The sequence below is a fragment of the Zerene cesonia genome, chromosome 3 (genome assembly GCF_012273895.1).
Source record: "Zerene cesonia ecotype Mississippi chromosome 3, Zerene_cesonia_1.1, whole genome shotgun sequence".
Lineage (NCBI taxonomy): Eukaryota > Metazoa > Arthropoda > Insecta > Lepidoptera > Pieridae > Zerene > Zerene cesonia.
Window position 1 is genome coordinate 8,621,139 of NC_052104.1, and position 19,813 is coordinate 8,640,951.

Here is a 19,813-nt window from a genome sequence, read left to right on the forward strand (position 1 = left end):
AAAAAAAATAATTTATTTTTCGGGATATCCTTATAGTTCCCGTTCCTTTAAGATTTCCGGGATAAACCCTTACATCCTTTCACGAATCTGAAACCTCATTTGTATCAAGTTTCATCCAAATCAGATAAGTGGTTTCATTTCATTCAGTCACACCTATTATAAGGATCTCTTAAAATAAGATACGTTATCAAGAATATCTGTGATTAGATTTATTTCATTAAGTATAATTATATTTAATATAAAGACATAGGCATTTATATACTTAGATCTAAGCTTTATCTAGAAATATAATCAATGATAACATAATTTTGTTTTATTCTATTCTTCCTCCAATAATTATTAAGTTCCTTATTTTTTAATGATGACATCGAAACCATATAATGAAGAATTTAATGTAATTTATAAATAAAAAAATATTTATTTGTTACATGGACTTTCACAACCATAAACACGATGAAGTTAATAAAATTATATTTCAAACCTTAATTCTGTTTTAACTTATATTTAAACTAAATATAGACATAAGAAAGGTCTTATATGCATACATAAGTTCAATCTTAAGTGTTTATTAAATTCAAAGCATTATACTATATTACTATATAATGTAAATTAAATATATTTTTACCAAAAATCTAAAACGCCTTCTAGTTCGAACTAGGCAAAATTCAAACACTTTTGTTTTTGAATTATTTATTCATTTTATTTTAAATAACAAACGAAAGGTACCAGCTTTCATTTGAAAAGGGAATCATCAAAATCGGTTAACACAATCAAAAGTTCTGAGGTAACAAATATACAGTCGCTTCGAGAACTTCATCCGATTTCAGAAATCTTTTGTAAATCGTTACAAAGGAAAATTATTCTCAAAATATAACAGTATTTAACTGGTTTTCCGCATAATTCACATTTTTATTTGTGTCTATTTATAATAATATACCTATTTATTGATAATACTTAAGCATTAAGTTAAATAAGTTAAGTTAAATTAACTTAATAAAAGGCTGTTAATTCCTTCTATAACAATTGAATTAACTTACACGAGTGATTCATTAATACTACATTGTAATAATTCAATGGCTCGTTTCTTTTATATCCTATTAAATAAAATAAAATCACAGACAAATTGCACACTCGAAGTATCACTATGTAAAATTAACACGTCTTTTCTCATACAAAATATATATAAAATCGATTTTTCGTTGCATGCTTTATCTTTCACAAAACTATAGATGATTTTTAATCGAAACATATTTTTTCTTATATATATAATGAGTTAGTTACATCTAGATACCTTGATATATCATAAATTAATTAAGCTAAAGAGATTCCATGATAGCTACGCCAATATATTTGTGTCTCTACTTCAAAAGAGCGATCATCTTATTTAAATAGCATTCTGCTGTGTTTCGTTCGATGAGTGGGGGAGCCGGAGGTCCATAAACTTTTCCTTAACCTTCCCAGACCTTACCTTTATTCCTCTCGACAATCCTTTTTTATTCCCTTCCCAATTTAAAGTCGGCAATCTATTTGTAGAGGCGTAAAGTGTGCAATCGACCCTACGCCTCTCCAAATGTTCATGGGCGGTCGCAGCGCTTACCATCAGGCGTCCTACCAGCTCCATTGCCGACTGTGACATATAAAAAAAAATATGTATGAGTAGTTTTCTAGTCAACAGCCGCACAGTAGTGTAGTCTGTGTAGTAGTTACTATACAGCTTGGTAATAGCCAAGATATTAATATTTTCTAATATTGTTATTAACAAAGCAGATTGTAGAACAAAATAATACACACTTTCAAATCTACATTTGTTTGTAAAACTTATCTATGGCAGCTCGTTTAATACAGCATCATTTATTACATTTAACGATTTTTCATCGTTTGTTCTAGAATAAATTACATAATCATATTTCATTGCATATTTGCACCTATAGTAAGTTTCTATAAGTTGAGAGAAGAGTGCAGATTAACGAGACAGCTGTTTCATTTTATCCGATGGAAGGAACCATGCTGCAAACATGCTACCTGAAAATATGAATACAAATTATATTAGTAGTAAAGGCTCAGTGACTAGGACATCCGACTTCAACCGAAAAGTCAGGGGTTCAGGATCATAGCTTATAGTTTTTCATAATAATCTTTTGCAATAGCAAAATTTTTAGTTTATCTGCACATTTCATATCGTGAGAAAAATGGCGTGTCCAAGAATTTAATGTTACACGACATGTGATATCTTCCAAGTACCAACACATTTAGCCAGGGTGGTGAATTATTGTCTATATTGTACCTGCAGTTGAAACCAATATGGACTAATGATGACGAGGGTTTCAGCTATTATTATCATATAAGGTTATGCTAAAACTAATAGTATTTAATGGTAGATAAGTTATTTCATAAATTAAATGATTCATAGAGATATTAAAAGCGACCTTTTGGTATGAAAATTAAATCACAACTAATTGACGGTTTATTTAATAAATATACTTAATATGACTTACTGAACACAAGAAAAGACCAGAAGTAGAAAGTTAAGTGACAGTGACTAAAGATGATATTGCCAACCACGTTGATTCCGATGAACGTGCTAGTTCTGCCCACCATGATGCTCAGGCACGTCGCCATGCCTCTGGAAGTTATGTTTCGGTATGAACAGAGGAATGAGAGGTATATAGTACTATTCCATCTAAATATAAATATAAAACTTGCCACACTACACTTCTTGAAATGCCTAAAAATTGATCTCTTCATTGAGATCTTAATTAAATAAAATATACTACATTTTAAATATAAACCGCTACTAAGAAAATAGATGATTTAATAGAAATTATAAATTTATAATAATTATTTGTAAGTCATAAATAATAATTAATAACAAAGTTAAGTATACTGAAACAAATTAAAATAATTAAACTAGCTTCTTGATTGCCTGTTAAATGCAAAGGCAATTAGAAATAATGAAGAAAAATCAACGTACCGACAAGATGTAGGGTACAAATCCACAAAATACGACGCCAAAATTCCCATCCCCAAATTAGTACCAGTAAATGCCATGAAGAATATAACAGCAGATACTGGTTCGGGCATGACATTAACAGCAAGCCCACTGATCGCCGACAAGCAGAGAATGGTCAAAAGCACAATCTTCCTCCAAGCCATGAGGTGAGAGATGATAAAGTTGAGAAAAGCGAAGATGCACTGCGAGATCACAAGAGTGAAGATGGTGTTCTCTTCGATGTAGCCAAGGCATATCGGCTCCTGAAATACGAAGCTTAGGTTAGAATTAACGAATCTTTTGCAAAAATTCTTGATACCTACGTCAACCGTTTCAAGTCGTTTTAAATTGGACAAAATTACAGTTTCTGCAAAATAGGGCCAAAACTAGCATTTATTGCTACTTGAGCGTTCACAAGATTATAGCTAATTTTAATAAGCTTAAAAACAAAACAAATTCACATTATTACATGTTTTTGATGAATAAAAAAGCATAGCTAAGCCAGTCCTCTACATACTTATTTTTCTCTTTATTGTATTTATTTATATTAATTACATTAAGCTTTCACTAGTCAATACTCACCGAATTTGTAGCATTTTCGAAAATAGTTTCATTCGTTAACAGAGGCATATCATCCTTTTTAGATACCAGTTGGCAGAGGTTCCCAAATTCATTCGTGGTCTCGAGTGACGATCGCACAAGATTAAGCACATAAGGCAGCCAGATCAAGAAGCTGTTGTTGCTGGAAAATTAGCGTTAAATATACATTTTTAGGGTGGCCCTCGAGCACATGAAACCGAAAGAGTAGAAAAAATTCGATTGCTGAGGAGGGATGGCCGAGAGGTTCAGAGAATAACGCGGAATCAAATCCCGCCTCACTATAAAATAATTCAATTCTTTAGAAAATTCTCAATATTTAAATCTTCATTATCCAGTGTTGGGTAATATTTAACTAAATATAAAGTGAGCTTTGTAAATGTGAACTGTTTTCAATATGGTTTCACTAGGAAATCATTGTATCTATGTATCTCTAGGGCTCTTTGATTACTGTCCACATTAAATGCAATTTCAGCGAAAAATATTTAATTGAATTAAGGTTACTTTTGAGTTCCTTCTCGCTTCATAAATGCACCAAATCCAGATGATTTCTTTGAATTCTGACTCGCTATATTTCGATTACAGTTTCATGGTGAACCCGTATTTATTGGTATAACTTATGAGGTCATAAGAGCCATATCACAAAATATCTCATTACACCTTATCTAATTCAATGAATATAAAACCTCTGTCTCACGTAATGTACACAACGAAGACAATGTAGAACAGTTGCAGGGTTCTCCACAGCAACGGGATTCTGAAGAGAGGGGCGCTCTGCTCCTGCATCGCGTGGAAGAGGGACTTGTGCTTCTTAACCACTGGTGCCTCAAAGACTAGAGAGGAGAGCTGAAACAATAGTTGAGTTATAAAAAACGTAGACACAGATTGTGAATAAAACTTGTAACAAAAAATTAATTTAGATTTAAAAATCCCTCACAAATGAGGCCATTTTGTGTTGTCGGCCATTTTGAGTTTGAAATTAGATATAATATTTTGCTAGTTAATTTTGCATTGTTCGTACATATTTAACGCTTTATTGTCGCAAGCAAAGTATTTGTTCATGTATCGATAATTAAAATTTATCAATATTAATTTTAAAATCTTCATTTAATAATAAATGTTTTTTTTTTACATTATTTTTGATAGATAACGATAAAAATTCTTAAGTTACCTCAATGTCATGCTTATTCCGGCCATGGTTGATAGAATAAATGGATTTCAGTACATGTAAAGCCTCTTCCTTTCTACCGCAGCTTGCCAGAAATTTGGGAGATTCGTGGAAGAAACAAATAGCAACACCGCCTATTCCAGCGGGTATTGCCAGTACAATGTTTAATAGTCTCCATGGGGTAAATGTTATCCCTAAAAAGGGTATATCCACATTGAAAGACAGCATGAGCGTAGGATAAGACAGAACTGAAATAAAAAAAATTAAAAATTAAATAGTGTCTGGAACTCCGAGAAAATGCTACTATGAAAATACTAAGTTTGAATCTCATTCACGCCTATTGTCCGCACGGTCGTTATTCCGCACATGTAATTCACTAATTTAATAAATAATTGTAAAATAATCGTCAGTGTAAAAAGTAATTTGAAATGATTTATTACCTCTTGATATTAAGATATTCACTCAACACATAAATAACCCATACACCTTCATTATGAAAAATCGATTGTTATTTATCTCTTTGTCAAACAGAACATTCCAAACATTCCATTTCATGTCATTTTCATTTAATTTCATTTCATTCGAACGCGTGTGTCGCGCGCGTCAGAACGCTAACATGACGCCGCGCTATGACGCTGAATTGTGTTGTACTAGGCGGCAATATAGCGTCAAATAGAGCGAGTCACAAAACTTAAAGAAGCATACACCGATATTTATTAAGGGTGAAAGCATATTGACTTACTTGCTGCAATTCCCGGCGAGAGGATCAGCAGACAAGTAATAATCAGCATATATTTCCCTCTCACCCTCTGGATACATGACTCTCCGACTAGAGTGTAGGATGCTGAATTCGCTGCACAGGAACTGAAAAATTGAGATTTTTTTCTTATTTCCTATTAATTTAGCTCGAAGCTGAAATGATTAAGCCAACATTATTTAGATGCCATTTTTGCAAGACATTATTCACCATCTGTTAAGAAGACATTTGATTAAAAATGTCATGGGGGCTGTCAGTAAAATCCTATGACATCATGAATATCAAGACAGTCAGAATTAGTACTAAGAATGAGTATTATTTTTAAACGATTTTATAAGTTTTATCGTATGTTTATTAATATGTTGATATGTCACCGACACCTCTGACTCGATTTTAGCCCACTTTTAAAGTTACGCAATTTATCTGTAAAGCTAGGCTTGTGCGACACGGAGGCACTTGGTCTTATTTTTTATGGATAAACACTTGCATGAACAAGTCTGAGCTGAGAGCTGATTACTCATTCAAACCTAGTCAAGTGCTAGCGACCGCAAAAAAAACATGTATTAAAGTCTATAAATTTAATTGAGATATTAAGATTTAGATTGGCGTGTAACTGAATATTTTAAAGTTAAACAATCTCTTAGTCCGGGAGTCCGCATCGCCTGAAAACTCATTACGGGTTTCACCACATTTTGAGTGGGTGGTTCTCCGTTGCTAATCAGTCCCCTTATAATGTGATAGTGGCCCGCCCTGACTTCGGCCGTGGTAAATATATAACTTTCAACCTTCGTCGATAAATGGGCTATCTAACACTGAAAGAACTTTTAAATTGGACCACTAGTTCTTGAGATAAACGCCAAAGACCAAAGAACAAACAAACTCTTCAGCCTTATAATATTAGTAGAATAAGGTAATAGTTTAATATTTAAGTATCATTACATTTAAAGTAATATTAAGACATCTTAAAAGAATTCGGAGATACAATTACCCAGTAAACATTCTAATTAAAATGTTTTCGTAAATATGCAATTATAGTCCTCTGGACATTATCAATTATAATGTTTACGTTGTAACGCGAACGCCTAAGAATTAATTTGACCCGTTTCGTTGAACTGTGGTACTGTGGATACTCGCTTCAAATGTAACTAAATATATATTACAAGAGGTACAAGTTTATTATAGCCTAGCAATCCGGCTTTGCTTGCGAGATAATCGAAACAGTCTTCAGGTCAAATTCAACCTGCATATTAAAGATCCATTCAGTACTTTGCGTCAGAGAATACACTCTTATTAAATGAAAACTTTGTTTTTGTTTAATTCATGGCCTTTTCATCTCTAGTTCAAACATAAAAAATATCGATTGAAGACTGATTACAGCGCCTGTTATTTTAATTTAAAATATTTTCCGCAAAAAGGGTCCATTCCATGGAACCAGGTACCATCCCAGATTCTAAAAACTATCTGAATTCCTCGTTCCCAACATAAGAAGGATCATATCCTATCAAAAACAAAAACATTCGTTTGTTTTTTTTAAAAGTCACATTAAAACGAATTGAAGGAATTAGCAACAACTGCCGGTTAAATATCACCGTCTCTCCCATACAGATTCCTTGTATTGTAGGCGATGGTTTCCCCTCAGATTCGTTTTGTAGATTTGAAAAACGTGACCCTCATTATCAACTCATCATCCAACCTCAATGCGGCAATTATTTTAATATAAGAGTAAAGCATAAAGTCATTTATATACTATACTAGCAAACCCGGCGAACTCCGTTTCGCCACTAAATGACTGTATGTGATAAAATGATTTTCCCGCTTTTCTGATGAATTTTTTCCTGAATTTTCTTTGCTACAAACCTCACGGAGCCCGAGACCTTTGCAACGAATGTAAAACCGTGAAAATCGGTTCCTGCGTTCTGGAGTTATAGCGTCAGGAAGGAAAACCCGACTTATTTTTATATAGTAGATTAGTATTTTTATACTACACTTACAAGCAAACTGATATAAACTTTATCAGCCCCAAAAAGATCCAATTTGTAGCTAAACTGGCAGCACAGGACAGCACGAAGGCTACTTGCACAGATAATATAAGCGAGAAACGACGCCCTTTCGTATCCGAGATATAGCCCCAAGGGTAGGAGACTAGAAGAATTCCTGAAAATATACATTTCATTTGTTATTTTCAAACTGGAATCTTACATTCCACGAACATCATTTGCTAGAATGTTTATATAACGGATTTGGCACCGGAATTATCTCTGCAAATGTTTGTGGACTGTGGTGATCGCTTACCATCAGGTGAACCACCAGCTCCGTTGCTTGCAAATAAAAAAACCTTCTGGATGCGAGAGAAACATTTTTAAAGTGGAGAATGCATTTACTTATAGCCAATTCCGTCGTGGAAGAAGCCCTGGGTTATGCTGGACTCCCACTGTTGCAACGGACTACTGATTAAACTTCAATGTGTTCATTTCAATCTCTCCATATGACCAAAGAAATTTCTATTGAATAAATTGTATGAATAAAAATGCAGAGAAAGTATTAATCTATACAAATTATAAAACAGTAAAAAATTGTGCCAGTAAATACATTGTATATATAAAAAGTAAAAAACGCCCTGGGCTACATTTACTCCGTAAAGCGGTTCATTCCTGCGAAAATTTCTTTTAAAAACATGGCCTAAATCGCGGCGGGTCACCTGGCAACATTATCTATATTACAAATGGAATACTTTTATAAATCTTTTCAAAACATGTCAATGCAACTGAAAAATCATTTTAATTTGCATATAAATAGAGTTATGGCACAAAATTTTAATAAATTTAAAAACGAATTATCTATGCAGTGGTGTTCTCGAAACGGAACTACCGGCGAAAATAATCAATTCGCCATGTTTTACATATTGTATGTGAACATTGTAAAAATATTTAATTTAATGCTTTAAAGTAATATATTTTTATGTCATCGGAAAGTAAATAGTTGGCACGATCTGTTTTACACAACTGTACTAATGAGGGTTTGGTGTTTTCATTTTTAACCATGTACGATGTATGTATGTACGTACATTTAAGCACTCAAAATTCTCAATTTACTCACAAGAGTCGTTTCTGATGATTAATAAGCATTATTTTTATATTGTTTTGCATAATATTACAGTATGTGAAAACATAGCAATTTTTAAATTTTTATATATTAACTAGATGCACCCGGCAAACGCTGTTCTGCCTTACTCTCATCATTCAGGGGTACGAAAAATAGATGTTGGCCGATTCTCATAGATAAGCACAAAAAAATTCATCAAAATCGGTCAAGCCGTTTCGGAGGAGTATGGCAACGCAAACTGTGACACGAGAATTTCATATATTAGATAAATTATATATACATCCATTGGAAATGTTTAATTTGAATAGAGTCCATAGGGATTTGAACATATGACGTCACAAGAGCAAACAATGAACGAAACAAAAGAAGACAATACAATCAATTAAAAGTTAAAACGTAAATTTGTCTGCTTTGTTTCAAATTCATTACAGTCGATTTGTACTAAATTATTATTGACGAGTCACCTCTTATTGAAATATCTTTCCGCGCGCGGCTTCGTTCGCGAATTCAAGGGAAAAGATAGATAGATATTATTTTCCGCATGCTTTCCCTTCCGTGGATTTCCGGAATATATATAGGATAGCCTATGTACTATCTCAAGTCCCAAACTATCTCATCTGAAACGGTTCAGTAGTTCACGCGGGAAACAAAGACAGACATACAGTTAGACGCACGAACAGAGAGGGTTACTTTCGAATTAATTTTATTAGCAGGTTTTAAAATTCTAAAATGTCATCGTAACGGGGTGATATTATGATAAGATATCGGACCGCACTGAGGTTGACCACACCGACCATGCTGGGCTGAATAATTAAGCCATTTCCAGCATATACACTAATTTCAACAAAAATATATATAGTTTCCATTATTAATATCTACATCAGATAGTTACTATAATCAATGTGTATTGAATTATTTTTCAATATTAAAGTATATCAATCCTATAAAACTATTGCTTGTGATTGTTAATCTCAACAGATGGCGCGGGGTGCCCCTTAGGTACATGAAACCGAAAGAGTAGAAGAAATTCGATTACTGTGGCGGGATCACGGGTGGCCGAGAGGCTAGGCGTTGCTACGGTTTGACAAAATCACGCGGGTTGAATCCCCCCCCCCCCTTGTTATCAAACATTCTCATTTATAAAGCATTTCAGTGTAACATAACTAAAAAGTAAATACTATTCCTCTCACCAATAAAAGGCAGTGAAGTGAGAATGCCTTTTTGCGTGACGGTTATATCCAGGTCGCAAGCAGCCACGGCCACCAAGCTGAAGCCGAAGAGATCCACTCCGATGCCCAGCAGGATGAGGCTACAGGTCGCCACCAATAAGATATTGTACAGTCCATTACCTGTGGAACATTTTATAACGTAACAAAAAATCTACCCCACTCGACACTAAGGGTTTCATACATATAAGATAAAGAACATGTGCAAAAAAAGGTCACCCATCCAAGTTATGACCGTGCCCACCGTTGCTTAACCTTGATTTTTTAATATTTGTTTTTTAAGTGGCAACAGAAACATGTGACCTTTAAAAATTTCAATTGTCTAGCTATCACGGTTAGACACAGCCGGGTGATAGACGTACTGACGGTCAGACAGACGGACAGACTGACGGACAGCGAAGTCATATGGAGTGCTTACATGCGTACACACATATTACAAAAATTAGAGTTAGTTACGACTTAGATGGATGTGGGTTTTTCTGTCAATAAAGTATGATATTCTGGATACAACGTAGGTCATTCATAAATAAAATAGTTATCTATATAGCATTCCGTTCTAATGTACAACCGGGCACGGCTTTTTTTTTTTTTTTTATGTTACAGTCGGCAATGGAGCTGGTGGGACGCCTGATGGTAAGCGCTACCACCACCCATGAACATTTGGAGAGGCGTAAGGTCCGTTGCAGTCCTTACGCCTCTACAAATGGATTGCCGACTTTTTGGGAAGGGATTAAGAAAGGATTGGCGATAGGAATAAAGGAAAGGACTGGGAAGGGTAAGGAAAAGGATATGGGCCTCCGGCTCCCCCACTCACCGAACGAAACACAGCAGAATGCTATTTCACGCCGGTCTTCTGTGGGGGTATGGTACTTCCCCGGTGCGAGCTGGCCCAATTCGTGCCGAATCGTGCTCGACTACCACATCATAAAGGCTAGTATTAATATAAAAGCAAAAGCGCTAAGCAAAATAACGAATATAAGAGACAAAGGAAAATCTTAATATACCAGCAATCCACAGACATCGTTTTTGGTTTACTAAATCTAGTATTATGTTATCTGTGATTAAATTCAAACCTTTCAGATTTCATTTGAGATCAGATTCGAGGGTATTCATTGTTAAAGACGTATTATCTTATTAACTTTGGTGCGTTTCATGATCCCAGCTTATTCACGATTAAAACAATACGATTGTGAAATATTTGAATCAATTCCTATAGAGTAATTGTATATTTTGCTAACACTGCGGACCCATGGGTATTGTACTAATATTATAAATGCGAAAGTTTGTAAGGATGTGTCTGTGTTTGTTGCTCTTTCACGCAAAGACTACTGAACTGAAAATGAAATTTTGTACGTAGACAGCTGGACAAGTGGAATAACATATAGGCAACTTTTTATCCCGATATTCCTACGGGATACGGACTTACGCGGGTGAAACCGCGGAGCGCAGCTAGTCTTTAATAAATCTACTTAAATTAAATACAGGAATTTATTATTTCCTTATTTAACACTTGTTTTTTAGTAAAAATATCTACATTATCTTATTCGTAATTCAATTCACCAAAAATCATTGAACATGATTGTTGAATATACTATAATTAAAATAAAAACATTTGTGTCAACAGCTCTACAAAGCAATGTCAACAAATTATTTTATATTGTCAAAAATACTGGATTGCCCTAATATTATACTAACTTTTGCCCGCGGCTTCGCACGCGTTAATTCAAAGTAGTTTATAGATGTTATTATTCATATAAACCTTCCTCTTGAATCACTCTATCTATTAAAAAAAGCCTATCAAAATATGTTACATAGTTTTAAAGATTTAAGCATACAAAGGGACATAGGGAGAGAGAAAGCGACTTTGTTTTATACTGTGTAGTAATAACTTATATGAGTCCTCTTCGTACTGTGTTTGATGACTAGCTTGAATCCTGACAATAGATGTATTTGATACATACAAATACGTTACACATTTTGAGTATATCTATTACCTAATTTTTTAATACATTGCGAATGTATTATATTCTCAAATATATGCTTGTAACCTTTGATATCCGCTTCTCTCTTTGATCCCCACCTTTCCCAGTCCATTCCTTTTACCCCGTCGTCCATCCTTTCCTCGTCCCTTCTCCCTTAAAAGGAAACAACGCATTTGCGTCTACCTCTGCAAATGTTCATGGGCAGTGGTGATCGCTTACCATCAGGCGAAACAGCAGCTCTGGCTCATTCTTTTGCCAGTTTCTACATACAATATCTTTGTTTTATCTCTCGGGCACCGAGATAAGTGCTAAGATTTTGAAGTGCCTATCACCTAACTACAGAAATCAGCGTGAACTACATCCACCATGATTTGTTTATATTTCTGATTATACCCTCAACACGACGTACACGAGTCATGTAATCGCGTTAGATACGGTTTCCTTTCGATTATTGAATGTTCTATGATTCATTGTTATCATTTATAGTCATTTTCTCGATCTCAATGGGTGATATGTAGTGTGGAACAATGCGAACCAATTGAAATTTAATGTTATATGTTTGAGAATGCCGCTGACGCTTTGTTCGCAATGAATTCAATGCTTTACAATTTAGTTTTATTAAAAAGTAAATGCAACATTATATGCATGTATTATTTGTGTGTAATCTTGCTTAGAATCGCGTTCTTGGCTTCAATTGTGGGTTATTTTTATTGTCAACCGATTTAAAAAGAGGTGGTTTTCAATTTGGCAGGGTTTTTGAGTTTGTTACTTTAGAACTTTCGACTGAGAGTACTGATTTTGATGGCCATTTTTAATGATTTACACAAAATATGTTATACACCGACGGTAAAATTGCCTAAATTCGTGCTTCAGTACTAGATCTGTCTAAATGTTATTACTGAAGTTAAGTAAATGCACTCAATTATTCCATGAATTGCTGTTTGTTAGTCTCGCTAAAACTCGATAACGGCTGAACGGATTTATCCTAGTCTTGAAATGTCCGTGGAAGTCTAGGGAAGGTTTAAAAGGTGAGAACGAATAATAAATATTATGCGTTGCGAAGTTCGCCTGGACAGCTTTTTAGTTATAAATATAAAGGTAGTTTATTTGTACAAAAATTTATTGTTTTAATTCAAATATCAGTAGTTATATGCTTAAGATGTCACATATTTTTAACGATCTTCCTATAAATATGTATCTAAATACAGATACTATAAATCTATGTAATTTAATCCACTGCTCCACGTTTAAGATTAAATATGCGCGAAAAATAATACTGTTTGATTGATTGAACATAAATCTAAGCATAATAGTGTTTTAATCGATATGATAATAGAAGATAATTCTAATATCAAGGTCGGGAGGATAGTGATTCAGGTTGTGTAGAAAAATCGCACGGGTTATTCTATAGATCTGATTTTCTTCCATGATTTATCGTTTAATCTTTTTACCTTACATGGAACAAATATACATTCCTCGCCAGTATATTTAAATAGTTATTTCCTTAAAGTCGACAATCCGAGATCTAGGACAATCATCACACTAATATTATAAATGTGAAAATTTGTTTGTTTGGATGTATGTCCGTGAATCACGCTGAAACTACTGAACCGATTTTGATGAAATTTGGTAAACAGACAGGGTATGTCCTGACTTGGGTGATAGGATACTTTTAATCCCATTTAAATGCTCCCTTGGGACAAAACAGGAATCTTGATGTCCGGACGGAGCCGGGACGAGCGTCTAGTAGTATTATAATGAATATTAATGACAATAGGACACGTGAAAGGGTTAGGTACTTATAGAGTTAATTATAAAGCATTCATCCTTTCCACGTATTAATTAATGTCCCCAAACTTAATATCCTTGTGGGGTATGGGTCGGTGTATTAGGTATCTCTTACACTGATTGTTTTTTAACACGCTTTTATTAACCGCAAGTGTATGTATGTTTGTATGTAACTCCTATAGATACGATTGTGTCCCACTTCAAGCAAACAGATTTAATTCATACTCTGTACACTTATCAAAGACAATACAATAATTGTTGATATGATTAGGATCGCCAAAATTAAATTTCTCTGTATACTCTGTCAGTCCATCTCACCATCACGCCTAAACCACTGAACCTATTTGGACGAAATTTGGTACAGAGATAGGACCTGAGAAAGAACATGAACAGTTTTAATCCCGGAAAGCTAGTGGATAAATATATAAATTATTTTTGGCACAAAAAAAATGTATCCGAGCTGTGTGCGGATTGCACCAAAGGGACAGTTGCAGACCACAATTTAGTAAATTACGTATCCTTACATTGACTTGCATGTACATTAGAGAAGTATGTTTATTTGTTAAACATCACCCAGAATATTTTAAGAAGAAAGGAGAAGTAAACTCTCATATGCTAACAAGATATCAGAATAAGCTATATTTCCCAAGTTGTAGAATAAACACAGCTAAATATAGTGTAATATTTATGACTATTAAAATATATAATAAAATACCGGATAATTTCAAGGAACTACCAGTAAATCTATTTAAAAAGAGACTGACGAACTGGTTAATGGTGAAACAATTTTATGACATTGAAGAATTTATGACATTAAAAGAGAATTAAGTAGTATACCTAGCAGGACATTAATGTTAATTTAATTTTTGATTTTAATATTTGCACACCCAAACTTTGGGTAGAATGTATTAGCCGCAGAATATTGTATAAGACCTATAATTAATTTGTAACTACATTCTTGCAAATAAATTTAATTTGAATTTGAATTTGAATTTGAATAAATTTAATTTGAAATTTAATTTGAATTTGATAATAGATTCTAGTTATGTAACTATTGGTGTTCTGCGTAAATTTAGCTGTTTACTGGTGTTTATAGTTACGTAATGTACTTAGTAATTTAATTGTTAATTTATTAAGAATACGCGATTAATATTCTAAGCACGTTCGCGTGTAAAGCTGTGAAACATTTAAGTGTGGATTAAGTGAAACTTAACCAACAACTTACTAATATTCTAAACTGTGATTTTTCCATGTGAACTATCAAGGTTTATTATTTTTTTAACAACAATAACTGAATCAATTGATTTTGTTTAATTTTGTATGAAGAAAGACAAGGAAGAATTTTACATGATTTCAAAAAGTAGTCATAACATTATTTACTTTTTTATATTTCAAGGAGCTATAGCAAGCTGGGTATATTATATTGTATTTATATAAAACAATATTTAAATCTAAACCCATATAAAGTATGTAATTAATATAAGAATTATATGAGAAAACTGTAGAGTTCACGCAGTATAACAATTTTAATTATATAATATATAAATTATATAATAAAATACACATTTTATTTTATAATTACATACAAATCCATTTTGTGATTTAAGTGTTTATAAAAGAATTTCACATATATTTCATTGTTCTATATAATATGTTTAACATGTGTTACAGTCATAGTAATTAGTTACGGAAGTGGATTGACTGTTCATTATATAAAATAACTAATTTCTGCAGACAATGTGATGTTTTAAATTGCATATTGATATTGAACGTTGGTCAACGAAATGAACTAATTGTTTGAGTTTGGAATCAATATTTTTAATTTGTTAAAGGTAGGTTTTTGAACCTAATCCGCTATAAATCGTGTAATAGCTTTCAAATAAAAAAATAATTATCAAATTCTGTTTACCCAATCGAAAGTTCTGAAGCAATAAAAATAAAAAATATAGTCGAATTGTTAACCTCCTCCTTTTTTGAAGTCGGTTAAAAAAGGTTGCCTTCGCTACCTAGAATTTCAGCATTGCAACCGTTAAGGCCCTCTTAAAAACGCGGCATTTTTTGATTCTACTGCTGTTTTATCCACTCTCTCTTTATCCAAAAGAAATATAAATTAATAAAAAATACATAAAATTTCTGCATATTCTTGACACAAAAGCAGTACATTTTTAATTTCTATGTACATAGTTTAATAAATCTCACAACGAAAACCCGGTAATGAGAAATAATTATTGATCAATAATTTAAAATGAGATTTGTGGCAACCATAACATATAATGAAATAAGCCAAAAAATAAAAGGATAGTTACACAACATTTACAACAGTAAGCTGAATGCGTTGTGCCTATAAGAAGGCCCTAGACCAGCATGATGATGCAGCGCAACTCCACAATAATTCTGACAGACACACAGAAGAACAATATCTGCCCAGACTCTGACGATTATTTTGATTTAGTGCTTACAATAATGGATTGGAATTTTTATGGGTACGTTGTGTTGCGTGCGCTTGCGCAGAAATAAGAATGCGCAATATACAACAACAAACATCTATTGATTGTACTTGAAAATAAATTACTATTAAATTACAATGCTGCTTGAAGAATCATTTGACAGAAAATCAAAGGGATTACCCATAATATAAGCATGGCTTTTTTAATGGTTAAGAGAAATCATTAGTGTTAATGTTGTAATTTTTTTCTATCGTGTCAAATTTGAAGCATTAAGTTTGTATTTTATTTGATAATGTAATAAGCATTCCTGAAGTATATATACCATACATATAAGTTTAAACTTCAGGTGATAATATTCTTTAAAGTTTTAAAAAAAATGTAGCCAATTAGGCAGTAGACTGATATGTACTTAGTTACTACTAGCGCTATTGTGTAGGAAGGAGACATTAATTATCATTAGACTTGACTGGCAACTACTTCAAATAGCGAAAGGTAGCGCTTTTAGTAATTTTATTTATTTTTCGGTTATGAGTGGTTTGAACTTGGCTTAAATTTTGTTAAAAAAACATTTTTTTAAATTTTTTAATACAACACAGATATAAATTTAACCACTATCGCTGCGGATTACCGCTGCCAATTAGCGTATTACAATAGAATAAATTTCGATACTATTAGTGTTTTCACGTATATATATAGTAGTAGGCTCTCTGAGCTAGTTCTTTTTTCACCAATCTGTTTTGTGCCTCACTTTAGACGTTATTTATCTAAGGACGTAATTATAAATCTAGACGTTATTTATATAAGGACTTAATTCTATGAAAATCTAAAAAATCTGATCTGGGCTGTTCAGTTTTGAGAAGATTCCTCGCCGGACACCAAATCTGAATACAGCAGCCATGTCCTCAGGGAATTTAAAACAGACTTTCATGATTGAATCAATTTACAAAATTTCGTGTCTATGCTGTTCACCTTTGAAAGGTTCCATCACTGAGAACCTAACTTGGGGGCAGCAGTCATGTTAAGATGGAGTTTATTACAGGTTATATTAATGTTAAGCCATTTACAAAATTTTCTGTCTTTGCTCTTCGCCTTTGAGGAATTCCATTTTCCACCTACTTACTCCATCATCAGAACAGTTCAATAATTCCAGATATTTACCTTAAATTACGTACGAAAAAAAATTAAAGTTACTTGCAAAACTTAAGCTTAATTGGAAACCGGGAAATGAAATCAAATGAAGGAAGTCAAATTTTACTTCTAAACACATTATCTCACAAAGGGTCACCGAAGTCCGTGGAGGGAAGTACTAATCGAAATTCTAAAATGCGACCAAATAACAACAAATCCCTATCAAACACAAAAAGAATCGCGTCAATCGTTTGATAACCCACAGAGTCATTGAGTAAAAAACCCCCAAAAAAACAATCGATATGAGAACCTTCTTTCCTGTGACATCGGTTGTAACGAACAAAACTCCTTACTGTCATCTATCAACAATCGTCCCGCAAACAACACTTAAACGGCAAAATTTACAAACCGACATCACGAATTCTCAAACATCCCATCCGTGAATGCAGTTTCGAATTCACGAAAACAAATAGGAGACTAAAAATAGTTCTCGAGAAATGCAATAATGAAAACAAAATATTAATTACCAGTTCTCTCTAATGCGGCTTCGAAGTTCGAACCTTCGCCTTTCTCGGTAGTCATGATCACACATCCGCGCACCAATAAATCTTAATTGGACTGATGAAAATTCTGAAATATTCAAGTCACTTAGACGAGACGCACACTGGGACGAAGGAACGCGTGTGAACGCGTGCTTCGCTGTACGCAGCTTTTATTTTCCTTTTCGATTTAATACAATACAGCAATTTCTAAGGCGGAAATAGGCGTTAGAAATAAGGCGTATTAAGGATGTCAATATGTTTGTGCTTCATTTTAATACCATTGCATGATTTGTTTTCTTATATATACTTCGCAAAAACGACTAGTAAAAGTAAATTTTAATGGCATATAAATTAATAACATACCATATCATGTTATATGCAATGTGTACCACGTGAATGTGATATAAAATTTTAGTATGTACGTAGGTATTTTACGAATTACAAGAAATGTAATTTATGAAGTTAAATTATCTAAAAATGACAATATAAACATATAAAGTATCTGTTAGTAAAATAACTAAAAAAGAACTATAAAACAGGACAATAATCTATCCATATTACCCTTATATATTTTAATTCGGTTATAAACGTTGAGCTGTCATCCTAAAGGACGTTCGTTATCAAATCCCTTGTTATTTTTACAAAAAACTCGAAACAAAGACACAATGTAAAAATTTCTCAAAGTTTTAACGACTGCAAAAATACTGTTTTATTTATTTACTGGATGCCGAAGTCATATGAAACACTATATTATTTTATAGATTTTTATTACCTTAAGAATAATAATCATTATGTATAGGTGAGTTTCTATGTTTTAGTGATCAATAACCCATTACTTCAGCTAAATATTATCATCATCGGTCGACTGAATTAATTGAACCAAATACATTGCTCGCTGCACTATTATCTAGTTCGTAGTTCACATGTGAAAGGGTAATGTACGAGCAATAAGCTCTTTGTTTGAATATGGCGTTTTGCCAAATACGAACGAAATGGAAAATACAAGGTCGGAAAAATGACGTGGTACACGTTGGAACGAAAATATCAACAGCTTAATATTACTACTATAGTAGATATTTATTTGACGAGTTACGTGACCAAGTTTTGTTTTGGGAGATTATTTATTATTGGCTGTTCGATGTTTCTTATAGACTCTATACAAAATAGATTGACACAAATATTTCTGACCCCGCAATATTGAGCTGTTAATTTTCTGTAGAAATTTCCAAACGTTTTAGCAGTTATGTTTTTTGAACAATGCTAGATCAATAAATTAATCGATTATTATTAATAAGTATTGCCGTTTTTATATATATGTATTATAAATAAGACGATTTTGTGTTTGAATTAATGGAGAAGTTTATGTATGTTGGATGCGCCTTCGTTTCAGATCTTCAGTCTTCAAGTATACTGTTATACTGTCATTTAAATTACTTTTTGAAATAAAATGAATATGAAAAATTAAACTCGAAAGATTTTCATAGAAATTGTTATTATTATTCATAGAATACATTATTCATAGAAATTATAGTTATTTTCTATCTAAATGATAGTCTCCAAGCCGGAAAAGTATTTCAAAATATCGCAATACCTACTTATAAATATAGAACTCACATTTTTATAAAGGATTAATTCCTATTAATATTATGAACGTGAAAGTAGGTACTCTATCTGGCTGCCTGAACTATTGGACTGATTTGTATAAAATTTGGTACGAAGATAGTAAAGAGTTGGTACCCGAGTAACGACATAGGATAGGTTTTCTTTCAGAAATCCCACGGAAACGGGAACTATGCGGGTTACCCTTTGACTACGCGAGCAAAGTCGCAGACGGAAAGTTAGTTTTGTACAAGAACTACCTGTTCGCCTCGGTTTCACCCGTGGTACATATATAGCCTATGTCTATTAGTGTAATTGCGGATTGCCAATGGTGAAAGAACTTTTGAAATCGGTCCTTCCGTTCACGCGTGATGGCTTGACCAAGGGAAATAGGGATTCATTTCTATGTAGATTGATGTTATTTATAGATCCTGGCAGAAACAAATAGCAATTACCATAATTATTATGAGCAATAAAATTGAAAACAA

The 19,813-nt window shown here is 33.1% G+C and overlaps 1 protein-coding gene across 1 annotated transcript; it reads right to left on the bottom strand.

Moving 5' to 3' along the window:
* Nucleotides 1–977: 977 nt before the first annotated feature.
* Nucleotides 978–17,852, bottom strand: LOC119836600 (synaptic vesicle glycoprotein 2B-like). Its single transcript, XM_038361984.1, has 10 exons — nucleotides 17,712–17,852; nucleotides 9,804–9,962; nucleotides 7,503–7,665; nucleotides 5,497–5,618; nucleotides 4,758–5,002; nucleotides 4,284–4,432; nucleotides 3,572–3,731; nucleotides 2,972–3,252; nucleotides 2,496–2,623; nucleotides 978–2,022 (listed from the first exon to the last, which is right to left on the bottom strand). The coding sequence occupies exons 1-10, from the start codon at nucleotides 17,764–17,766 to the stop codon at nucleotides 1,964–1,966; spliced, it is 1,521 nt and encodes a 506-aa protein (XP_038217912.1). The 5' UTR covers nucleotides 17,767–17,852; the 3' UTR covers nucleotides 978–1,963.
* Nucleotides 17,853–19,813: the final 1,961 nt, after the last annotated feature.